The sequence below is a fragment of the Pangasianodon hypophthalmus genome, chromosome 1 (assembly GCF_027358585.1).
Source record: "Pangasianodon hypophthalmus isolate fPanHyp1 chromosome 1, fPanHyp1.pri, whole genome shotgun sequence".
NCBI classification, from domain to species: domain Eukaryota; kingdom Metazoa; phylum Chordata; class Actinopteri; order Siluriformes; family Pangasiidae; genus Pangasianodon; species Pangasianodon hypophthalmus.
In genome coordinates, this window is record NC_069710.1 from 34,628,795 (window position 1) to 34,655,650 (window position 26,856).

Here is a 26,856-nt window from a genome sequence, read left to right on the forward strand (position 1 = left end):
GCGAGGCCAGAGAAGCTCAGATGAGAGAAGAGGCTCCGGTGGAGGAAAGCTTTCAGCCTCAAAAGGAGAAGATGGTGCTGGAGTTTTGTGCAGGTGTTTAACTGGATTTTCTCAGCAGAGAGTGTGAGGACGGCTGACCTGAGCGCACAGAGCAGCATCAGCAAGCGCCGCCATTAAGAGAGAGCGTGTAGTGACGTGGATTTGCGGCACATACGAAGGTCCTCACAGGCAGCGAGCGGTGAAGCGAGCGTGCAGAGAAACTGTCGCATGGGAGAGAACTTCAGCTGGAAGAGCGCTGAGCACAGACCCTACATTAACACTAACAAGAGACAAGTCACTCGTGTCGCTGCTAGTCTGTCTCGTCTGGGTGTGAATTCATTCCTTCCTCTTCTAAAATATATTGGACCAACTATTGGACCCCTATTTGGTCAAAATAGAACCTTTAATTGACTCAATATTTTATTTCAATTTCAGTCAACATTAAGAGCTCATCAGTACAACTAAAAAAATATATTTTACATAACTTAAATTGAGCCAACTAAAAATTTTAGGTGCAACAGGTCACTAGAAAATTTTGAGTTGGAGAAGGCTGTTATTTTTTTTTACAGTGCAGACAACAAACACTCTGCACTTATCAATAATAAATACCCCCCACACCCAAACACTTATTTGGTAACAGTGTAGGTGATTCCACTTACAGAAATAAAGAAATGAAGTCTTCATGTTCTGCCTCCTATATGGACTCAGAGCCATTTACTGTTCATTGTGTAAAATGTTAAAAGAAAGCAGATTATTTATGGGTCATTAGTGATGTATGACCTACAACCTTTGTGGGAAATAAGTTCACCGTGTTTGTTGTTGCCATGACAACTCACACTGTACATTGTTTTTGTTGGAGCAAAGCCTGTAGGTTTATTCATAGCAATGAGTTTAAATGCTGCTAATTAATACTTACCATGCTAATTGATATTTCAAGTCTAAAAACACACACAGTATCATAGAAACTTGACTGCACTGTGCTAGCTAGCTTAAAGTCTATCTCTAGCAGGTATTTTATATATATATATTTTTAAATAATATTTTATATTTTAGGCATTTATTCAACATTATGCTAATGATGACACATTCTTTGTAGATTCTCTGTAATAGTCCTTGAGGGTTATTATGTTCTATAATACTGACTGTACAGTGTGCTGTGTTGAGGAGGTAAATATACATCACTCATCAGAGTTAGCTGGCTAGCTTATTGCTAACAAAAGATGAACATGGAGGTGTGCATGTTTTTTCCAGGCCAAAATGACACTCACCATTCAAGTTAAGTCAAACACAGCACTATATTACAGCATGGATACAGACTCAGGTGCAAACACACACACACACACACACACACACACACACACACACACACACACACACAAATAAAAACAATAAAAAATATATATTTGAATGCATGATTTAATAAATTGAAACATAATTATGTACATAGTCAACTAAATAAATTATTTTTAATCTTAATTTTCTAACAGCTTCAGTAGGAAACAAATGACTTTAACTCAGTGTATAAACAGTGTATAACTTTGAGCAATGACCAAATTACTGCAATGAACTGATACTATAAGATATTTATAATGTGTTTTAAACATAAATGTTTCCTTCTGCTACATGTAAATGGAAAAACATGAACATACTGTATATACAAAACTATTAAATGACATTATAAGTGCATTAACAGTTTCTGTTTTGCTAAGAAAAGATTCATTACTGTACAGTTAAAGTTTATTTATCTCAGCTGGTGCATTTTTACAAACAACTAGAGAATCAGAAGTGCTGACATGTTGTACACCATCTGATTATCACTAAATGATCATGTTTTTCAAACACTTTGTACTGTAAGAGTTTCTCCTCATCATCCTCTGTGTGTGAGACTCAGATCAGATCAGATCAGAATTAAAGCGGCTAAAATCTGTAAAGAAAGAGAAAAGAGCAGAACGATCAGATTTGATCAAATGTTTATCAGAATCAGTCATCAGATTCCTCACAAGAAAAATCAGTGTAAACACTGCGTGTGTGTGTGTGTGTGTGTAATCTTAAAGTACAGTATTTATATTGCAGAGTTCCAAATACACATATTAAACTATAAAACAAACAGAAATGATTAAACTGCATAATCAGAAAAACATTTTCATACACACAACACACAAAAAGACAGATTCAGGTATACAAAATACAAAACCATAAATACCACAAATGATGTAAAAATTGGGGGGCTGGATCATTGTTTCTGGGAGAAACACACTGTTGCCTGATAAAGCCACCAGGGGGCGCCCTCATCAGCTGCCTGAACAACCTCAACTGGAGTATTCCTACAGTCACTACTCACAGCTTGTGATGATCAATGAGGATAGAGACGTAGATTGTAAGCAGAGAGATGAGAGGTGAGGATAGAGACGTAGACTGTAAGCAGAGAGATGAGAGGTGAGGATAGAGACGTAGACTGTAAGCAGAGAGAAGAGAGGTGAGGATAGAGACGTAGATTGTAAGCAGAGAGATGAGAGGTGAGGATAGAGACGTAGATTGTAAGCAGAGAGATGAGAGGTGAGGATAGAGACGTAGATTGTAAGCAGAGAGATGAGAGGTGAGGATAGAGACGTAGACTGTAAGCAGAGAGATGAGAGGTGAGGATAGAGACGTAGATTGTAAGCAGAGAGAAGAGAGGTGAGGATAGAGACGTAGATTGTAAGCAGAGAGATGAGAGGTGAGGATAGAGATGTAGATTGTAAGCAGAGAGATGAGAGGTGAGGATAGAGACGTAGATTGTAAGCAGAGGGATGAGAGGTGAGGATAGAGACGTAGTAAGCAGAGAGTTTTGTCCACATACTGAGCTCCTGCTTCACTCCCACAGACCAGTACAGTGACTGTAACACTGGTGTTAATCTAATCACTGTTTGTCAATCTAACACTTTTTTCATCCCTCATGAATAAATCCCCAAAATACTTAATCTCCTTCACCAGGGGCAAGCTCTCTCCCACTCTTTTCCGAGAGAGAACCCAAATGCAGAACAGTGTTTTTATTTCTTATTACTGTACAAACACATTAAGATACAGAATCTCCTCTGAAGTGTATAAAGAGACGTTAAACCACCAAATCACTGTTACTGTGTGTGTGTGTGTGTGTGTGTGTGTGTGTGTGTTTCAGTCAGTAACTCACTGTAGTGTCTCCAGTTTACAGTGTGGATCCTTCAGTAGATCAGAGAGCAGCTTCACTCCTGATTCTCCTGGTTTATTGTAGTTCAGATTCAGTTCTCTCAGGTGTGATGAGGTGTTTGACTTCAGAGCTGAAACCAGAGCAGCACAACCTTCACCTGTAATACTGCAGCTTTCCAGCCTGTAGAGAGATCGACATTTATAGATCAATACACACATACATACACACACACACACACCCACCCACACACACACACACACACACACACACACACACACACACACACAGTGCTTGACAGCCCATGAAGTGTGTGTATGAAAGCCAGAAGTAAATACAGCTTGTTATGTTTATTTCACTGTTTGTTATTTTTGAATCTGGAAAACTATAGCAGTTATTGCTGCTCTATTAAAATTGTGCTCCAGGACAGACAACATTTTATTAATCTAAAACAGCCATATGACACAAATGCAGGATCCACAGTGTGAAAGTGATGATCTGACCCCAGTATCTCCAGTGTACAGTGTGGATTCTCCAGTCCAGCAGAGAGCAGCTTCACTCCTGAATCCTGCAGGTTATTGTAACTCAGGTCCAGTTCTCTCAGACTGGAGGAGTTTGAGCTGAGAACTGAGGACAGAGCTCTACAGCTTTCCTCTGTGAGATTACACCAACGCAGCCTGGGAGAGAAATGATGATATATCAGAACACTGACATCTCAAAGACAAACATACACAAATATAATTTGTTCTTTTACTTAGATCATTTTGCATGTACTGTGTGTGTGTGTGTGTGTGTGTGTGTGTGTGTGTGTGAGTGAGAGAGAGAGACAGGAGACTTTTAGATCTGTACCTAAACGTTTCACACTAATTTTGTCCCCATAATATCAAAACTACAACAATTTATGTTAATTTTTTTTCCCTCTTTGTGTGTGTGTGTGTGTGTGTGTGTGTGTGTGTGTGTTGTTAAATCTGTATCCACAGTGTGAAAGTGATCATTATTGCACAATATTGCTCTTGTTATTATTTATTACTTTTCTATATCAATGTGAATAATAATGTGCAGTGCATTACGGGCGTTATCATTGTTCTGCTATTCTACCATTTGAATGTGCAATATAAAGTGGAATATCGTGTGTAATGTCACTTTCTACTTTTCACTCTATTTTTCTATTTCACTTCTATTTTACTACTTTATTAATATATTGTCTTTTATTCCTACATTGTTGTGATATTTCTATATGAGCAACCTCTGGCATAAAAATTTCCCTCGGGATGAATAAAGTTCTATCCAATCAAATTAGTGGATCAGAACTAACTGTTGCATAATAATAGTGAAATAAACAGTAGCAGGAACAAAAGGAAGAAAATAATAATAATGTAAAATATAAACATTTTATAAACAGTGTAAAAAATAGAATGGACTTCAAGAATTACTGGTAACATGTTCCAGATATTTGGTGCATAAAAACAAAAACTGCTTCACCCACTAGATGATATTAACACACAATTTGTCACAGAAAAAAACAGGCGCTATAGCATTAAGAGATTACTGTAGCAGTAGGACGTCCTGTGAGAAATGCATTACAATATTAAGGTGAGAAATAAACTAATCATGGATCAATTTCTTGGCATCTTGTAACTGGACATAAAGTCTGAGCCGTGCTATATTCCATAAATTATAAAATGCAGTTTTAGTAATGTTATTAATTTGTGGATTAAAAGATAAATTAGAGTCCAGAATTACACCAAGATTTCTAACTTCAGTTCAAGCATTTCTGTCTTGTCCTCATTTAGTTTTGAAAAATCATGATTAGTTTAGCCAACAGCGCTGAACAAACAGGTTACAAGCTCATCAGCATTAGTTATATCTGGCCTTACAGATATGTATAACTGTGTATCATCTGCATAGCTATGCAAACTGACTCCATGCTTCTTAATAATCTGACCTAGCAGCAACATATACTAGGTCTATAAAAGTGGAACATAAGAATATAAAATATAAAAATAAAGAATAGAAAAGCTAGGCCAATACAGAGCCTCGTGGTACAACACAGAGAATATCACGCTTTTCTGAAGTTCATCTAGAATAACAAATTATTGTCTTCCAGTTAAATATGTAGAAAACCAGTTTAAGACAGTCCCAGAAAGACCAACTATTCTCAAGCTGTTCAAGAAGTGTGATGTGATCTATAGTGTAAATGCAGCAGTAAAATCTAAAAGCACTAAAAGCACAAGCACCAAAACACCGTCTGCTTCAGCATTTAATCTCAGATCATTTACTACTTTAATAAAATGCTATTTCAGTACTATGATATGATCTGAAGAAGGTCAGGGCTAATCAATACCTCACACACTGAACAAGGAAGAGGTCAGGTGATCAGCACACAGGCATTAACTAGACAGTGTAAAAGGGTAAACAATACACAAAGCAGAGTCTAAACAGCAAGATAAACAAGCAACAATCAAACAGCACACACACAATGCTGGACCAAGACTTCACAATGAAAGAGTGAAAGTATGGATTATTTCAAGGAGTGTGTGTTAGTGTGAACAGATTTGCATTTATTTATTTATTTGCAGAGTTTATTTTGTAGTTTAATCTGATTATTAACCATCCCAACATTAGTATAGAGTGAAATGTATCACTGATACTTAAAATACAATTTATATTTGAAAGGTTTAAATAGTAAAATGTTTAATATTTTGTCAACCTCTTGTTATGCGTCAGGCTTGTTGCTCTACATTTTACTGTTATTATGTTTATACTATAATAATGACAATCAAATAAACAAAATGTGAAAGTGATGATCTGACCTCAGTGTCTCCAGTGTACAGTGTGGATTCTCCAGTCCAGCAGAGAGCAGCTTCACTCCTGAATCCTGCAGGTTATTATTGTAACTCAGGTCCAGTTCTCTCAGACTGGAGGAGTTTGAGCTGAGAACTGAGGACAGAGCTCTACAGCTTTCCTCTGTGAGATTACAGTAACGCAGCCTGGGAGAGAAATGATGATATATCAGAACCGTGACATCTCAAACACAAACATACACAAATATAATGTTTAACCTTTTAGAAATTAAGCACTTTTTAATACATCCTAAAAGCTCTCTTGTACCTGCACTAATGAAATAATTAAACACACCTGAGTAAATCACAAACACCTGTGAAGCCCTACGTCCCAAACATTATGGAAATGGAGGGAAATGTATAGAAAGTGCTGTAATTTCTACATGGTGAAGCATAAATGTATAAAAATACCACTGATTAAACTCTGAGAATGTGCACTTTAACCACATGTGAATTGTTGGAGTCCAAGTTTAAAACTGTGGCATACAGAGACAAATAAACAATAAATCCTATATGCTACACTGGCATGTGTGTGTATGTAGACTTCTATAGAAAAGATAACAAAGATGGCAGTCCATTATTCTGTTATTCACTATTCATCATCATTATTCATCACTATTTCAGTTTTTTCTTGTGACTAATATAAGCCGTTTTGTCAGTGACATGTCCACAGTATGAGATTTATAAGCATTTGGGAAGCATTTTGTAACAACAGTTACGTTGTGAACCTGTTTAGCTTTATGTCTGGAACTTTTGTCTCTGTGTGAGTTTTCTCTTTGGTTGTGTTTTCGTAAAGGGATCGGTGTTTGGTTGTCATGTGACACGGCGACTCGCTGGGAATCGTGGAAATGGGAGTTCTCTTGACGAGGCATTGCACATGTGGACCTGACCGCTGCTTTCATAAATTAACAAGCTATTTGAGGATTTAGTATTTTTCTAAGTTGTACTAGTGTATAAATTAATCTAAAGACAACCCACAATGCACCTGTAGGGGGCGTACATGTGCTCTAACTGATCTTCTGTACCCAGAATGCATTTGCAAATAAAACCAATAAAACATTTGAGTTTATTTTGTAGTTTAATCTGATTATTAACCATCCCAACATTAGTATAGAGTGAAATGTATCACTGATACTTAAAATACAATTTATATTTGAAAGGTTTAAATAGTAAAATGTTTAATATTTTGTCAACCTCTTGTCAGACATCAGGCTTGTTGCTCTACAGTTTACTGTTATTAGGTTTATACTATAATAATGACAATCAAATAAACAAAATGTGAAAGTGATGATCTGACCTCAGTGTCTCCAGTGTACAGTGTGGATTCTCCAGTCCAGCAGAGAGCAGCTTCACTCCTGAATCCTGCAGGTTATTGTCACTCAGGTCCAGTTCTCTCAGACTGGAGGAGTTTGAGCTGAGAACTGAGGACAGAGCTCTACAGCTTTCCTCTGTGAGATTACACCAACGCAGCCTGGGAGAGAAATGATGATATATCAGAACACTGACATCTCTCTCTCTCTCTCTCTCTCTCTCTCTCTCTCTCACACACACGCACACACACACACGCACACACAGAAAAGATGTTTTGATAGAAATTGGTGAGCGCCGTCCTCAAATTATTGTGATTAAAATCCCCAGCACTGATAAAAGCTCCATCCGTATGCGGTGTTTGCAGCTTGCTAATAAGGGATTCACTTTTTTCCGGGGGTTTAACAATGTTATTGGACGCCAATTATCTCATAAAGTAGGATTTTTATTTGGCTTGGGAATTAAAGTAATCAAACCTGGGCATAAAGTAGGTGGAAGAAAAGATTTATTTATACTTTCCTTATAAACACTTAGCAAGAAGGGAGCTATATTTTTACTGAACATATGATAGAATTCTGATGTGAAACCGTCTGTGCCAGGAGATTTATTTAATTTTAATGATTTAATCGCTTCTTCAACACCTCTTCATTTATGTAAGATAATGATTCAAAAAAATCAAGAGCACGTTGTTTATTAACTTTAGATGTATATAAATCATTATAAAATTTGGCACAAAAATTGGCAATGATTTTCTGGTCTTCACAGAGACTTTCATCAATCATAAGCTTTCCAATCAGATTTTTTTTTATTTGTTGCTTTTCCAATCTAAAAAAATAAGAAGAATTTTGCTCACCTTCTTCCATCCATCTTTTCCGTGATCTAACAGATGCTCCCTCAGCTTTTTGTTTGTAAAACTCATCTAATATATTTTGGTAATGGGCAAGTTCAACGTTTTCAGCATCAGATAACAGATTTAGACAGAAGATCTGAAATTTTGTATATTATAATACTTTCGTCATTTTTTTTCTTTTTCGCCAGTTTACTGCTAAATGTTCGTAAAAATTCACCGATTTCATATTTTGCTAACTCCCAATGACTACCAAAATTATTTTCTTTATTTGCTTTTTTCCAATAACTGCAAATTATAAAATCTATTTTTTCCTTTACGTCTTTATAATTAAGCAATGAAACATTTAGTTTCCAATAGGAAGTAGTTCTATGTGCATTAGCAGTATCTGAAAAAGGAATAAATACAGAGATGCATTTGTGATCAGAAAGTGGTGATGGAATAATGCCAGACATAGTATTACTTAAATCTCTAGAGATAAGCCACAAGTCGATTCGAGACTGCTTTGAAAGAGAATTATTGCACCGTGTAAAACGTTTTTGAGAAGGATGAGTCTCTCTCCAGCTGTCAACTAAAGAAAATCGTTCCATGAACGTCTTTAAATAAAGATTTGAATTATCAGGTGACTTTGGAGGCCATCTGTCTAAGATGTTATCCAAAGCCACATTAAAGTCCCCTCCAAAAATTAAAAAAGGATTTGGGTATTTGGTTAGTAAATTCAAAACCTGTTCTTCCACTTGATCAATGAGTTTTTCCTTCTCTTTTTGTTGATTAAAACCACAAATATTAACAATAATACACAGTAAATTTGAAATTTCTATTACAAGGCAAATATAACGGCCATTTGGGTCACAATCAGAGTGTACAATCTTCCCATTAAACTGATGTTTAAGGATGCAAACACCAGCTGAATGACTTGTTCCATGAGCCGTCCATAAATCTAACCCCCACTGAGATCTCCAAAAGTTACAATCATCTTTGGTGGAATGACGTTCTTGCAAGAAACAAAAGTCCGTTTTAAACTGTTTAAAATAGAAAAAAATTGCTTTCCTTTTTGTAAGGTTTCTTAACCCTCTTGTATTAAAAGAAATTATAGATAGAGACATGAAAAGAGAAAGAAATCTCTAATATGAAAGTAGATAAAACAGGTCTCCAAAAAAGTATTTGCAAAAATACACTCAGAACGATGAGAACAAACAACTCTATAAATTATGTAGTGCAAATCAAAGTGCATATATCTACACCACTGAACAGCCATTTTTCAGAACATAAATAAACGACCCTTATTTTGTAACGCAGATTCAATTACTAAAATAATAGAGTTATCAAACTGACCTTCATTTTTCCACAGGAAACAATACTTCTAAAGAAACAAAGATGATTTTTTTTTTAAATATAAATATTCAGTACAGTTAGCTAGCTAATAAATATAAATATAAATATTCAGTACAGTTAGCTAGCTAATAGATATAAATATTCAGTACAGTTAGCTAGCTAATAAATATAAATATTCTGTACAGTTAGCTAGCTAATAAATATAAATATAAATATTCAGTACAGTTAGCTAGCTAATAAATATAAATATAAATATTCAGTACAGTTAGCTAGCTAATAGATATAAATATTCAGTACAGTTAGCTAGCTAATAAATATAAATATAAATATTCAGTACAGTAAGCTAGCTAATAAATATAAATATTCAGTACAGTTAGCTAGCTAATAAATATAAATATTCAGTACAGTTAGCTAGCTAATAGATATAAATATTCAGTACAGTTAGCTAGCTAATAAATATAAATATAAATATTCTGTACAGTTATCTAGCTAATAAATATAAATATTCAGTACAGTTAGCTAGCTAATAAATATAAATATAAATATTCAGTACAGTTAGCTAGCTAATAAATATAAATATAAATATTCAGTACAGTTAGCTAGCTAATAAATATAAATATTCAGTACAGTTAGCTAGCTAATAAATATAAATATAAATATTCAGTACAGTTAGCTAGCTAATAAATATAAATATAAATATTCAGTACAGTTATCTAGCTAATAAATATAAATATTCAGTACAGTTAGCTAGCTAATAAATATAAATATAAATATTCAGTACAGTTAGCTAGCTAATAAATATAAATATTCAGCACAGTTAGCTAGCTAATAAATATAAATATATATATTCGGTACAGTTAGCTAGCTAATAAATATAAATATAAATATTCAGTACAGTTAGCTAGCTAATAAATATAAATATTCAGTACAGTTAGCTAGCTAATAAATATAAATATATATATTCAGTACAGTTAGCTAGCTAATAAATATAAATATATATATTCAGTGCGGTTAGCTAGCTAATAAATATAAATATATATATTCAGTACAGTTAGCTAGCTAATAAATATAAATAAAAATATTCAGTACAGTTAACTAGCTAATAAATATAAATATAAATATTCAGTACAGTTAGCTAGCTAATAAATATAAATATAAATATTCAGTACAGTTAGCTAGCTAATAAATATAAATATAAATATTCAGTGCAGTTAGCTAGCTAATAAATATAAATATTCAGTACAGTTAGCTAGCTAATAAATATAAATATTCAGTACAGTTAGCTAGCTAATAAATATAAATATAAATATTCTGTACAGTTAGCTAGCTAATAAATATAAATATATTCAGTACAGTTAGCTAGCTAATAAATATAAATATTCTGTACAGTTAGCTAGCTAATAAATATAAATATAAATATTCTGTACAGTTAGCTAGCTAATAAATATAAATATAAATGTTCAGTACAGTTAGCGAGCTAATAAATATAAATATAAATATTCAGTACAGTTAGCTAGCTAATAAATATAAATATAAATATTCAGTGCAGTTAGCTAGCTAATAAATATCAGAGAGATGAGAGGTGAGGATAGAGATGTAGACTGTAAGCAGAGAGATGAGAGGTGAGGATAGAGACATAGATTGTAAACAGAGAGAGGAGAGGTGAGGATAGAGATGTAGATTGTAAACAGAGAGATGAGAGGTGAGGATAGAGATGTAGACTGTAAGCAGAGAGATGAGAGGTGAGGATAGAGACGTAGACTGTAAGCAGAGAGAGGAGAGGTGAGGATAGAGACGTAGATTGTAAACAGAGAGATGAGAGGTGAGGATAGAGACGTAGATTGTGAGCAGAGAGAGGAGAGGTGAGGATAGAGACATAGATTGTAAACAGAGAGAGGAGAGGTGAGGATAGAGACGTAGATTGTGAGCAGAGAGATGAGAGGTGAGGATAGAGACATAGATTGTAAACAGAGAGAGGAGAGGTGAGGATAGAGACGTAGATTGTGAGCAGAGAGATGAGAGGTGAGGATAGAGACATAGATTGTAAACAGAGAGAGGAGAGGTGAGGATAGAGACGTAGACTGTAAGCAGAGAGATGAGAGGTGAGGATAGAGACATAGATTGTAAGCAGAGAGATGAGAGGTGAGGATAGAGACGTAGATTGTGAGCAGAGAGATGAGAGGTGAGGATAGAGACATAGATTGTAAACAGAGAGAGGAGAGGTGAGGATAGAGACGTAGATTGTGAGCAGAGAGATGAGAGGTGAGGATAGAGACATAGATTGTAAACAGAGAGAGGAGAGGTGAGGATAGAGACGTAGACTGTAAGCAGAGAGATGAGAGGTGAGGATAGAGACGTAGACTGTAAGCAGAGAGATGAGAGGTGAGGATAGAGACGTAGACTGTAAGCAGAGAGATGAGAGGTGAGGATAGAGACGTAGATTGTAAGCAGAGGGATGAGAGGTGAGGATAGAGATGTAGACTGTAAGCAGAGAGATGAGAGGTGAGGATAGAGACATAGATTGTAAGCAGAGAGATGAGAGGTGAGGATAGAGTCGTAGATTGTAAACAGAGAGATGAGAGGTGAGGATAGAGACGTAGACTGTAAGCAGAGAGATGAGAGGTGAGGATAGAGACGTAGACTGTAAGCAGAGAGATGAGAGGTGAGGATAGAGACGTAGACTGTAAGCAGAGAGATGAGAGGTGAGGATAGAGACGTAGATTGTAAGCAGAGGGATGAGAGGTGAGGATAGAGATGTAGACTGTAAGCAGAGAGATGAGAGGTGAGGATAGAGACATAGATTGTAAGCAGAGAGATGAGAGGTGAGGATAGAGTCGTAGATTGTAAACAGAGAGATGAGAGGTGAGGATAGAGACATAGATTGTAAGCAGAGAGATGAGAGGTGAGGATAGAGTCGTAGATTGTAAACAGAGAGATGAGAGGTGAGGATAGAGTCGTAGACTGTAAGCAGAGAGATGAGAGGTGAGGATAGAGACATAGATTGTAAGCAGAGAGATGAGAGGTGAGGATAGAGACATAGATTGTAAACAGAGAGATGAGAGGTGAGGATAGAGACGTAGATTGTGAGCAGAGAGAGGAGAGGTGAGGATAGAGACATAGATTGTAAACAGAGAGAGGAGAGGTGAGGATAGAGACGTAGATTGTGAGCAGAGAGATGAGAGGTGAGGATAGAGACATAGATTGTAAACAGAGAGAGGAGAGGTGAGGATAGAGACGTAGACTGTAAGCAGAGAGATGAGAGGTGAGGATAGAGACGTAGACTGTAAGCAGAGAGATGAGAGGTGAGGATAGAGACGTAGATTGTGAGCAGAGAGATGAGAGGTGAGGATAGAGACGTAGACTGTGAGCAGAGAGATGAGAGGTGAGGATAGAGACATAGACTGTAAGCAGAGAGATGAGAGGTGAGGATAGAGACGTAGACTGTAAGCAGAGAGATGAGAGGTGAGGATAGAGACGTAGAGTGTAAGCAGAGGGATGAGAGGTGAGGATAGAGACGTAGATTGTAAGCAGAGGGATGAGAGGTGAGGATAGAGATGTAGACTGTAAGCAGAGAGATGAGAGGTGAGGATAGAGACATAGATTGTAAGCAGAGAGATGAGAGGTGAGGATAGAGACATAGATTGTAAACAGAGAGATGAGAGGTGAGGATAGAGACGTAGATTGTGAGCAGAGAGAGGAGAGGTGAGGATAGAGACGTAGATTGTAAACAGAGAGAGGAGAGGTGAGGATAGAGATGTAGATTGTGAGCAGAGAGATGAGAGGTGAGGATAGAGACATAGATTGTAAACAGAGAGAGGAGAGGTGAGGATAGAGACGTAGACTGTAAGCAGAGAGATGAGAGGTGAGGATAGAGACGTAGACTGTAAGCAGAGAGATGAGAGGTGAGGATAGAGACGTAGACTGTAAGCAGAGAGATGAGAGGTGAGGATAGAGACGTAGATTGTAAGCAGAGAGATGAGAGGTGAGGATAGAGATGTAGACTGTAAGCAGAGAGATGAGAGGTGAGGATAGAGACATAGATTGTAAGCAGAGAGATGAGAGGTGAGGATAGAGTCATAGATTGTAAACAGAGAGAGGAGAGGTGAGGATAGAGTCATAGATTGTAAACAGAGAGATGAGAGGTGAGGATAGAGATGTAGATTGTAAACAGAGAGATGAGAGGTGAGGATAGAGACGTAGACTGTAAGCAGAGAGATGAGAGGTGAGGATAGAGACATAGATTGTAAGCAGAGAGATGAGAGGTGAGGATAGAGACATAGATTGTAAACAGAGAGATGAGAGGTGAGGATAGAGACGTAGATTGTGAGCAGAGAGATGAGAGGTGAGGATAGAGACATAAGATTGTAAACAGAGAGAGGAGAGGTGAGGATAGAGACGTAGATTGTGAGCAGAGAGATGAGAGGTGAGGATAGAGACATAGATTGTAAACAGAGAGAGGAGAGGTGAGGATAGAGACGTAGACTGTAAGCAGAGAGATGAGAGGTGAGGATAGAGACGTAGACTGTAAGCAGAGAGATGAGAGGTGAGGATAGAGACGTAGATTGTGAGCAGAGAGATGAGAGGTGAGGATAGAGACGTAGACTGTAAGCAGAGAGATGAGAGGTGAGGATAGAGACGTAGATTGTAAGCAGAGGGATGAGAGGTGAGGATAGAGACGTAGATTGTAAGCAGAGGGATGAGAGGTGAGGATAGAGATGTAGACTGTAAGCAGAGAGATGAGAGGTGAGGATAGAGACATAGATTGTAAGCAGAGAGATGAGAGGTGAGGATAGAGACATAGATTGTAAACAGAGAGATGAGAGGTGAGGATAGAGACGTAGATTGTGAGCAGAGAGAGGAGAGGTGAGGATAGAGACGTAGATTGTGAGCAGAGAGATGAGAGGTGAGGATAGAGACATAGATTGTAAACAGAGAGAGGAGAGGTGAGGATAGAGACGTAGATTGTGAGCAGAGAGATGAGAGGTGAGGATAGAGACATAGATTGTAAACAGAGAGAGGAGAGGTGAGGATAGAGACGTAGACTGTAAGCAGAGAGATGAGAGGTGAGGATAGAGACGTAGACTGTAAGCAGAGAGATGAGAGGTGAGGATAGAGACGTAGACTGTAAGCAGAGAGATGAGAGGTGAGGATAGAGACGTAGACTGTAAGCAGAGAGATGAGAGGTGAGGATAGAGACGTAGACTGTAAGCAGAGAGATGAGAGGTGAGGATAGAGACGTAGATTGTAAGCAGAGGGATGAGAGGTGAGGATAGAGATGTAGACTGTAAGCAGAGAGATGAGAGGTGAGGATAGAGACATAGATTGTAAGCAGAGAGATGAGAGGTGAGGATAGAGTCATAGATTGTAAACAGAGAGAGGAGAGGTGAGGATAGAGATGTAGATTGTAAACAGAGAGATGAGAGGTGAGGATAGAGATGTAGACTGTAAGCAGAGAGATGAGAGGTGAGGATAGAGACATAGATTGTAAGCAGAGAGATGAGAGGTGAGGATAGAGACATAGATTGTAAACAGAGAGATGAGAGGTGAGGATAGAGACGTAGATTGTGAGCAGAGAGAGGAGAGGTGAGGATAGAGACGTAGATTGTGAGCAGAGAGATGAGAGGTGAGGATAGAGACATAGATTGTAAACAGAGAGAGGAGAGGTGAGGATAGAGACGTAGACTGTAAGCAGAGAGATGAGAGGTGAGGATAGAGACGTAGACTGTAAGCAGAGAGATGAGAGGTGAGGATAGAGACGTAGATTGTGAGCAGAGAGATGAGAGGTGAGGATAGAGACGTAGACTGTAAGCAGAGAGATGAGAGGTGAGGATAGAGACGTAGATTGTAAGCAGAGGGATGAGAGGTGAGGATAGAGACGTAGATTGTAAGCAGAGGGATGAGAGGTGAGGATAGAGACGTAGATTGTAAGCAGAGAGATGAGAGGTGAGGATAGAGACATAGATTGTAAACAGAGAGAGGAGAGGTGAGGATAGAGACATAGATTGTAAACAGAGAGAGGAGAGGTGAGGATAGAGACGTAGACTGTAAGCAGAGAGATGAGAGGTGAGGATAGAGACGTAGACTGTAAGCAGAGAGATGAGAGGTGAGGATAGAGACGTAGATTGTGAGCAGAGAGATGAGAGGTGAGGATAGAGACGTAGACTGTAAGCAGAGAGATGAGAGGTGAGGATAGAGACATAGATTGTAAACAGAGAGAGGAGAGGTGAGGATAGAGATGTAGATTGTAAACAGAGAGATGAGAGGTGAGGATAGAGATGTAGACTGTAAGCAGAGAGATGAGAGGTGAGGATAGAGACATAGATTGTAAGCAGAGAGATGAGAGGTGAGGATAGAGACATAGATTGTAAACAGAGAGATGAGAGGTGAGGATAGAGACGTAGATTGTGAGCAGAGAGAGGAGAGGTGAGGATAGAGACATAGATTGTAAACAGAGAGAGGAGAGGTGAGGATAGAGACGTAGATTGTGAGCAGAGAGATGAGAGGTGAGGATAGAGACATAGATTGTAAACAGAGAGAGGAGAGGTGAGGATAGAGACGTAGACTGTAAGCAGAGAGATGAGAGGTGAGGATAGAGACGTAGATTGTGAGCAGAGAGATGAGAGGTGAGGATAGAGACGTAGACTGTAAGCAGAGAGATGAGAGGTGAGGATAGAGACGTAGATTGTAAGCAGAGAGATGAGAGGTGAGGATAGAGACATAGATTGTAAACAGAGAGAGGAGAGGTGAGGATAGAGACGTAGATTGTGAGCAGAGAGATGAGAAGTGAGGATAGAGACATAGATTGTAAACAGAGAGAGGAGAGGTGAGGATAGAGACGTAGACTGTAAGCAGAGAGATGAGAGGTGAGGATAGAGACGTAGATTGTGAGCAGAGAGATGAGAGGTGAGGATAGAGACGTAGACTGTAAGCAGAGAGATAAGAGGTGAGGATAGGGACGTAGATTGTGAGCAGAGAGATGAGAGGTGAGGATAGAGACGTAGATTGTAAGCAGAGAGATGAGAGGTGAGGATAGAGACGTAGATTGTAAGCAGAGGGATGAGAGGTGAGGATAGAGACGTAGTAAGCAGAGAGTTTTGTCCACATACTGAGCTCCTGCTTCACTCCCACAGACCAGTACAGTGACTGTAACACTAGTGTTAATCTAATAACTGTTTCACAATCTAACACTTTTTTTCATCCCTCATGAATAAAATCCAAAAATACTTAATCTCCTTCACCAGGGGCAAGCTCTCTCTCACTCTTTTCCCCGTGAGAAGCTTCCCACTCTTTTCCGAGAGAGAACCCAAATGCAGAACAGTGTTTTTATTTCTTATTACTGTACAAACACAATTAAGATACAGAATCTCCACTGAAGTGTATAAGGAGACTGTAGCGGACCCTGTCCGAATGATGGCCAAAACTTTACTGATATTTCTTGAAGCTTTATTAGCGTTCCGTTTTTACTTAAGAAATCACCGTAAGAGCTGAATGAAGCGACACAAAAATGTACATTAACATTAATAGACAATTAATCCTTAACATACAAAATACATCAAAAGCAACACAAAACAAATAGAGAAATTGGGAACAACTCCCATCAAAGTCTGTTACAGAGACGTTAAACCACCAAATCACTGTTACTGTGTGTGTGTGTGTGTGTGTTTCAGTCAGTAACTCACTGCAGTTTCTCCAGTTTACAGTGTGGATCCTTCAGTAGATCAGAGAGCAGCTTCACTCCTGATTCTCCTGGTTTATTGTAGTTCAGATTCAGTTCTCTCAGGTGTGATGAGGTGTTTGACTTCAGAGCTGAAACCAGAGCAGCACAACCTTCACCTGTAATACTGCAGCATTCCAGCCTGTAGAGAGATCAACATTTATAGATCAACACACACACACACACACACACACACACACACACACACACACACACACACACACAATGCTTCACAGCCCATGAAGTGTGTGTATGAAAGCCAGAAGTAAATCCAGATTGTTACACGTCTATTTCACTGTTTGTTATTTTTGAATCTGGAAAACTATAGCAGTTATTGCTGCTCTATTAAAATTGTGCTCCAGGACAGACAACATTTTATTAATCTAAAACAGCCATATGACACAAATGCAGGATCCACAGTGTGAAAGTGATGATCTGACCTCAGTGTCTCCAGTGTACAGTGTGGATTCTCCAGTCCAGCAGAGAGCAGCTTCACTCCTGAATCCTGCAGGTTATTATTGTGACTCAGGTCCAGTTCTCTCAGACTGGAGGAGTTTGAGCTGAGAACTGAGGACAGAGCTCTACAGCTTTCCTCTGTGAGATTACAGTCACGCAGCCTGGGAGAGAAATGATGAAATATCAGAACACTGACATCTCAAACACAAACACACACACATATAATGTTTATCCTTTTACTTAGAAGGTTTTGCGTGTACTGTGTGTGTGTGTGCGTGTGGGACGCGGGTTTTTTAGATCTGTATCTAAACGTTTCACACTAATTTTGTCCCCATAATATCAAAACTACAAGAATTTGTGTTAATATTTTCTGTCCCTCTTTGTGTGTGTGTTAAATCTGTATCCACAGTGTGAAAGTGATGATCTGTGGCCATATGTATAAAGCCACTCAGAGTAAAATTTTAGTCTTAAGTTTCTCAAAATTCTAAGAGTGACATCATTTTAGTCTTATTCCTAGACTTAAGAGTAAGTGTGATTCATAAAGGTTCCTAAGTGTTAAGACTAGGTCTCAGCTCCTAAATTATTTAAGAGTGCTCCTAGTTAGGAGGAACAACATGGCAGCAGAGAGGCGGAGACCTCGCACTTTCCAGCAAAGAAAGAACGTGTTGGAATTATATGACGACAGCGAGTTGATAAAACGATACAGGCTTGATCGTCAAGGTTTTCTTTCTGAATCCATTTTTTTATTAAGATAAGCAACTTTGGTCTTTCCTTTATATAAAGCTGTGAGTGCAATTTAGAATGATGTGATTCATCAGATTAATTACTTAAATAGCATCACATTTGTCATCTGTCGAAACTCGTTATTAAAACTGAGCAAAACTGTGTAAAATAAATGCATGTATTTATTCGTAATATTTTTGCACATAATGCAAAGCAAATTTTGAAAATAAATTTAAATATTAAAATAATTGTTTCTTAATCATTACTGAATGGTGTCATGCTGCTGTGACTTTCCCCTCGCAGGCTCACTATTGGCTGATTCAGAGGTTGAAGGTGGCCATTTTGGGTGACATCATTGTAGGACTTATTTCACAACAATGTCTCGGTAATATAACAGATGGCTATAAGGCTGTATGCCGCCCCCCTTTGGGGAAGTCAGATCATAATTCTATACTATTATACTATAATAGTGTAGTATTATAAAGCATAATACTCTACATCTGTTACCCAAATATCGAGCCAAGCTTAAATGCGAAAAACCGGTGATTAAAGAGATACAACTGTGGACGGATCAGAGTAAAGAGGAACTTAGAGACTGTTTTGATGGAACTGATTGGCAACTGTTCTTTGATGCATGCGATAATGTACATGAAATCACTGACACTGTTACGTCTTATATATGTTTTTGTGAAAACAATTGTGTTAAAACAAAAACAATTCGAATATATCCAAATAACAGGTCGTGGCTTACCAAAGATTTTAAAACGTGTCTTAAAGAGAAAAAAGTTGCCTTTTTAAAGGGTGATTATGAGCTAGTTAGAGTAAAAAGAAAGGAACTTATGGGACAAATTAAGAAAGCTAAGTTGGAATATAAGAATAAGATTGACAGTAAGTTATATATGGGTAATGTAAAGCAGGCTTGGGAAGGACTTAACACTATAATGGGAAGAGAGATGAGAAAACCAAGGTATTCCTCACAAAGTGTGTCTTTCGTAGAGGAGCTGAATGTCTTCTTTGGTAGGTTTGATCATGGAGAGTGTAATATTGAGTGTGATAGAGTATGTCTTAATATTCCTACATATGAGCCTATTGTTTTTCAGGAGTAGGAAATTGCAGCTAGTCTTGCTCATATCAAGCCAAATAAAGCACCAGGCCCAGATGGACTGAAAGGTCGAGTGTTAAAGGACTGTGCTTTTCAATTGACTGGTGTCTTCACTCAGTTGTTTCAACTCTTGTTGAATAATAGGGTAGTCCCTAGTTCATGGAAAGTATCGAACATTATCCCTGTACCTAAAACATCTAATGCCACTCAATTAAATGATTTTAGACCAATAGCTCTCACGTCCATCCTGGGTAAATGTATGGAAAGAGCGTTAATAAGACATATTCAGGCTCATGTCGTTAAAGACTTGGACTCCCTCCAATCTGCATATAAAAAGGCTAGGGGTACGGACGATGCTGCTTTAACTCTATGTAATCTAGTGGCTGAACAGATTCAGCAGACTACAAATTATGTTCGAATTCTATTTATAGATTTTAGCTCAGCTTTTAATTCAATTAAGATCCATGTTCTTTTACAGAGATTACTTGATTTAGGAGTGAATGGTGGTCTTATCTGGTGGATTAGAGATTTTCTTGTGAATCGTCCACAAAGAGTGCTCGCTAATGGTAGAGTGTCAAAGACAATTATTATAAATACAGGAGAACCACAGGGAACAATATTATCACCCTTATTATTCTCATTGTACACAAACAAATTTAAAGTTCAAGATCCACATTTTAGTTTACTGAAATATGCAGATGATATGGCACTTGTTGGCCTTTTGTATAAAGGTGGAACTGGAAGAAATGAAATGTATCATAGTTATATAAATTCCCTCCAAAACTGGCGTCAATTGAGTGCACATGAGATAAATGTGAATAAAAGTAAGGAGTTAGTGATTAGTAGAAATAAAAGTGAAGTTCCTGAACAATTACAACCTTTGATACTCAATGGACACCGAGTGGAAATGGTTACTAGTTTTAAATATTTGGGAACATTTATAGATAATCACCTGACTTTTGATGAAAATGTTGACTATATTTTTAAAACGTCAATGCACAGGTTGCATCTTATAAGAAGGCTGAAACATTTTGGTGTGAGCGAGCATATTTTAGAGATGGTTTATAAGAGTCTTGTGGAGGGTATTATGTCTTTCAATATGGTTATGTGGTATGGAAATGTGAGTGCTAAAGCAAAGCAAAAATTGTTCAGGGTGGTTAATATAGCTAGTGCGATTGTAGGAAAGACTCAGAAACTATTAAATGATATTTATACAGCTAAAGTTAAACAAAAAGCTTTAGTTATTAGAGAGGATTCACTACACCCTTCGCACCATCAGTTTCAGTTGTTGCCATCAGGGCGACGTTTTAGACAACCTCGGGCAAGTAAAAATGTGTATCAGATGTCATTGGTGCCAACTGCAGTTAGAATTTTAAATGCTGAGACATGAATATTAATATGTATGCAGATATATGTACATGTGGGAATGTATATATGTGTATGCTAAAGGGAAATGTTGAGTCAATTGTATTGTATGGTATTTTATTCTATCTTACCTTTTAGAGTTGTTATGTAAGTGTCTTTTATTGTATTGGTCTTGTTATAATGTGTTGTGAAGCCAAAGACAAATTTCCATTTGTGGACAATAAAGGAAGGAAGTAAGTAAGTGATTAAATGCCACCTCAGTCAGCACTTAAGAGTCAGTCTTAGACTTTGCTGAAAGTTGCTTTTAGCTTCTTTATAAAAAGCAAGTCCTACTTTTTACTAAGAATTTTTTTATGCTTAATTCAAAGCTTAAGTCTATTCTTAAGAGCATTTCTGAGAAGTTTTATACATACGGCCCCTGACCTCAGTGTCTCCAGTGTACAGTGTGGATTCTCCAGTCCAGCAGAGAGCAGCTTCACTCCTGAATCCTGCAGTTCATCATTGTAACTCAGGTCCAGTTCTCTCAGACTGGAGGAGTTTGAGCTGAGAACTGAGGACAGAGCTCTACAGCTTTCCTCTGTGAGATTACACTCACGCAGCCTGGGAGAGAAATGATGATATATCAGAACACTGACATCTCAAACACAAACATACACAAATATAATGTTTATCCTTTTAGAAATTAAGCACTTTTTAATACATCCTAAAAGCTCTCTTGTACCTGCACTAATGAAATAATTAAACACACCTGAGTAAATCACAAACACCTGTGAAGCCCTACGTCCCAAACATTATGGAAATGGAGGGAAATGTATAGAAAGTGCTGTAATTTCTACATGGTAAATCATAAATGTATAAAAATACCACTGATTAAACTCTGAGAATGTGCACTTTAACCACATGTGAATTGTTGGAGTCCAAGTTTAAAACTGTGGCATACAGAGACAAATAAACAATAAATCCTATATGCTACACTGGCATGTGTGTGTATGTAGACTTCTATAGAAAAGATAACAAAGATGGCAGTCCATTATTCTGTTATTCACTATTCATCATCATTATTCATCACTATTTCAGTTTTTTCTTGTGACTAATATAAGCCGTTTTGTCAGTGACATGTCCACAGTATGAGATTTATAAGCATTTGGGAAGCATTTTGTAACAACAGTTACGTTGTGAATCTGTTTAGCTTTATGTCTGGAACTTTTGTCTCTGTGTGAGTTTTCTCTTTGGTTGTGTTTTCGTAAAGGGATCGGTGTTTGGTTGTCATGTGACACGGCGACTCGCTGGGAATCATGGAAATAGCCGTATTTCCTCGATCTTATTAGCCAGAGACCGTACAGTGGCAGGGAAGATGCTCGGTAGCGTTGGACGATGCGGGTTGAGCTTTAGCTTTAGCCCGCAGGCCGCCCCGCTTACCCCGGCTTTGTTTACGTTCGCGACGCCGGCGACGGGCACTTCCTGTCGGACTGGCCGCTCACTTGAGTCCGAGGACCGGAGTGTCTCTGATGGTAGCAGATGGAAGTTTAATGTCTAGTAGATTTTGTCGGCTGTATAAAGTGATCGCAAGGTTGTGACGAACAACCAAGCTTAACATAACTGGTCTTCAAGATGCCTCTGACAACCACAAACCTCAGATTAAAGCCAGATTTTCATGATTCTGGTTCACTCACAAAATCACGGCATAAAATCAGTGCAGTGTGTAAACATCAGCAGGATGTAATGCCACACAGAGCAGCACAAAGTCAATGTAAAAACATGGAAATGTAAAAACCAGCGTTGCCAACTATTTTCAATGGAAAGTAGCTAAATGTCACTAAATGTCGTCATGCGTCATTAGCGTATTAATGACGTCATCACGTCGTATCTGCACTCTGCCGCTGCGTAATGTCGGCACTTCATAACTGTTTTCTCCCCTAATCCGTGCTCACTAATTTAATATAAATATATAGCCGAATGTCCAGTATAGCTGTTCTCAATTACATATTTTCTGTCAGTCACCGAAACAGAACTTACTACATGTTAACCAGAAGTTACTTCCACAGCACTGATAAAATTCCGGTGAACCATGACGTCGTTGGACAAAAACCACTCGACATGTAAGTTAAAGACAGCATATGTGCTGTGATATTATCAGTTCTGTTTACGTGGACAATGAGAACTCATAGAGAATGTGTTCTGCCACACAATATTTTGCTTGTTCTCTCACAGTGTAGGCTACAAGTCACAACAATGATATTCAGTTTCAGTCAGGGACGTTAGTGATCATCTGCCCCTAGAGGAGAAACCTTTGGTTCAATTATTTGCATATTTACAAAATAATAATAATAATAATATTATAATAAAATACTGTGAACATTTACAAACGAACTATGTGCATATTTACAAAAAATGTGAATACTAAAAAACTGCATTTTAATCAACAGATTGAAATTGTCATAAAATGGAGTCAATCTATGCTCAAATACTCTATTATTATAATATGATAATTTAACTGAACGGAGATAATGAACATTACATACATAGCAAATGAAAAAGATTTAAAAAATTTTTTTTTTTTTTTTTTAAGTCAGCCTGCCTCACAAAACCAAAGCAAATTCATTGTATGTGAAAGAAAAACACTATTTAACAACTTTTGTGATTCTGATTCCAGATCACTCCATGAGAATGCTGAGACAGAATTCGTCATCATCCACAAGATCCATACCCTCAGTGCTCTCCTCCTGTGGGGTGATATTGGATGCAGAGGATGAGCTAGAACCTGGACAGGACTTAAATGAATAGGCAGCTGAAGTGCCAAAGAGCTGCAGCACTTTATCAGGCAGTTTGTGCTCATAACATGCATCTCCAGCCAACCTCAAACCATATCTAATATACAGAATAGAGCTGAGGGTCTGCAGGGACATGCGGTTCCTGAGTTTGTTTGTAATGACACCCATTTGACTGAACAGCCTCTCTACCTCAGTATTTGAGTTATGGGAGGGAGAGGACAGAAACTGCAACAGAAGCCAAGTCTTCATATGGGTTTATGCCTGCTGAAGCTCTATACTTCTTAACTTCAGCCCAGAATGCCAAAGTGTTTGTTGTTTCCTCCCATTTCTGAAGGTGAATAGACCTCCACTGATTAATAGTTTTATCAGTTGTGGCGGGGCAATATCCTAACAGGTCTGCAAGTTTTGCCATGTCTGTAAGGCTCTTGTTGTGGTTTAGTGTCTCCCCCACGTTGAACAAAGACATGGGCTGCAGTATCTCCATATTATCTGGGAGCCTTGCTCTCAATTCATTTGCTAAGGAGATGGTGTAGTTCACACATCTTCTTCGCACACAGTCCTCCTCCTCGGGAGAGAGGTTCAGCTGTGCTGCCTTGGACTCAAATATATAGCCAAGGTATGGTTTGGGAGAAATGTGTCCCTCTATTGGCTCTTTAAGGACATCAGTTTTTGCCATCGGATTAATGACTCTGCTGCAGACAGACTTTATAAGCCTCGTTAAACAGTCAAGCAGCTTGAGCGGATCCGACTGTTCCCCCTCAAAAGCCTTAACAGCAGACTGCACCTCACTAATTATAGATTTTAAAAAAGTGAGATACAGGAGGTTCTGTGGGTCACTGTACATGGAATGTAGAACATCTGCCATGTAACAGTGCTCACTCAACATGGTGAGACTGAAATGCAATTTTAACTCCTCCCACTGATCCAGGATTCTGGACACAGCAGGCTCTATGGAAAGCCAGCGTGTGGCAAAGACCTTTGTTATCAGTAAAGGCTTCTCCCCACAGTTTATTGTCTGATAGACGGCCTTGTATGCCTCTCTGCGCTTTGGAGAAATAGAGAACCAATTATAGGTTTCTCTAACAAGACATTCCACGCTACGTGGAAGAGTGTTTTTGGAGGCAGAGCTTACAGCTAACTGTAGGGAGTGACACACACAGCGGATAAGGACTAGATGTTTTAAGTCACTCTCCTCCCTCACAATTTTGTGCACACCATTGTACACTCCTGTCATTACAGATGCATTATCTGTGCCAATGCCAAGCAAGTTCTCCCTCTTGAGACCACACTTCCCAAGAAAATCTAGAACTGCTCTGGCTATTGTTCTAGCATCCCCTCCCTCCAGCTCAACAAGGCCTAGGTAGGTAGCCACCACATTTGCCTTGTCCTCACTAAAATACCGACTTACAATCCCAAGGTGCTTTGAGACACTTACATCAGTGCTTTCATCAAGAAGGAGGCTGTGTTTGCTGTCACCAATATCAGCCACCAATCTTTTAAGGAAATATGGTGCCAACACCCCATGGATCATTTCAGTACACTTGGTACGGTGCATCCGAAAATGTTTGGCTGCACTGGAATCTGGAAAAGCAGCTTTGCATGCTTTACCAATGTGGTCACAAGAGAGAATGGAGCAGTGCTCTGCTATAGCCATTGCCATTGTTGCCTCTGCCTGTTTTAAAGAGTCAGTGTTTTTTGGACAAAATGGCAATGTAGATTGCTTGGCTTGATTATAAGGCTTGGACTTTTCATTGTGCTTCTGAGTTGATGCATGCTTTTTAATGTCAGATAACTCGGCACAAAATTCTGTCTTGCAGTACAGACAGTAAGCCCTTGTGTCATTGCCACATAGAGCTTCAGCCACCCCTTAAATTCAGGGATCAGCTCCCATTCTTTTCTATATTTTTGGGAATATATTTTAGAGTGTGACATGTTACTATTTGAAAGTGTGTAATGTTCTAGCTGTGTGTGTATGTATTTATATTTGTATTGTGTATGCACTTTTTATATTTGTATTATGTGTATATGTTTTTTATATGTGTATATGAGTTTAATGAAGTTTATTGCTGTGTTTGAATAAGTACAGTGTACAGTCTGTAGATAAACTATCTGAATTCAGTGAGATTAAAAACTGGAATGAACTAAAGCCCTGTGGTAGTGAGTAATATAAGCGCATGACAAGAATAAGCGGTCACAATAATCTTTCAAATTTAATACAAAGGAGAAGCTGGTAAGTGATTGGTCTGTGGCAACACAGCGTGCACATGCGCAGTTCATTCACATCTATGTCAGCTGCTGTGCGGTCAACGGAATGCGCTGCTCGTCTCTCAGCCACTCACTGAACAGAGCAGACGCACAGAGGGGTGTGACTGCAGCAGGGAAGCAAGACCTCGTGCTCGTGCAGGACAGTACTGGTGACATTTGGAAAGTTGCTAAGGTTCGTCCAAAAAGTCGCTAGATTTGTCGCTAGTCGCTTTTTTGGGAAAAAAGTCGCTAAAGGGGTCTGAAAAGTGGCTAAATCTAGCAACAAAGTCGCTAAGTTGGCAACACTGGTAAAAACATGGAAATGTAAAGGGACAGGGTTTGAATGAATTTTCTTCCCATTAAGAATGGAGTGTGTTAAATTAGAGAGATGCATGCGTCATTGTAAAGACCATCATTTTAGTTTTATCTGCATTTAGAAATAATTTTAATGATTTGAATTGGGATTCTATTTCCTTAAAAGCTTTCTGAAGTTTATTTATCACTTCAGCAAAAACAGGAGCACAGCAATAAATAACATCATATCATCAGCATAAAAGTGCATATTTGCATAATCAACTTTTCTTCCTAAATGATTTATATAAATAAAGAATAAAAGTGGTCCCACTGTTGCACCCCTTTATGGATAGACAACACATTAGAAAACAAACCATCAGCCTGAACACAGAGTCCTATCCAACAAATAATGTGAAAACCAAGTAACAGCTCGACTGGACAGCCCTGAGTCAGTCAACCTCTGCAGCAGAATAGAACGGTCTACGCTATCAAACACCTTCCACATATCAATGAAAAGTCAAACACAGTGTTGTTTCTTGTCTAAGGCCGTGACAATATCATTAACTACTTTCACAGCAGCAGTAGTTGTGCTATGGCGTTTTCTAAAAGCAGACTGGTGTTCATGTAGTCATGTATTCACTCTATAAATGTT

General features: G+C 38.2%; 1 protein-coding gene across 1 annotated transcript in view; it reads right to left on the bottom strand.

Annotated features, from left to right (window-relative positions):
• LOC117597395 (uncharacterized) overlaps nucleotides 1-26,856 on the bottom strand; it is a 273,283-nt gene that overhangs the window by 51,874 nt on the left and 194,553 nt on the right. Inside the window, exons 30-35 of the mRNA XM_053235527.1 lie at nucleotides 21,319-21,495; nucleotides 17,690-17,866; nucleotides 17,215-17,391; nucleotides 6,016-6,192; nucleotides 3,706-3,879; nucleotides 3,209-3,385 (exon numbers count right to left, since the gene is read on the bottom strand). Coding sequence (XP_053091502.1) covers nucleotides 3,209-3,385; nucleotides 3,706-3,879; nucleotides 6,016-6,192; nucleotides 17,215-17,391; nucleotides 17,690-17,866; nucleotides 21,319-21,495 — 1,059 coding nt within the window. The remainder of the gene's footprint in view (nucleotides 1-3,208; nucleotides 3,386-3,705; nucleotides 3,880-6,015; nucleotides 6,193-17,214; nucleotides 17,392-17,689; nucleotides 17,867-21,318; nucleotides 21,496-26,856) is intronic.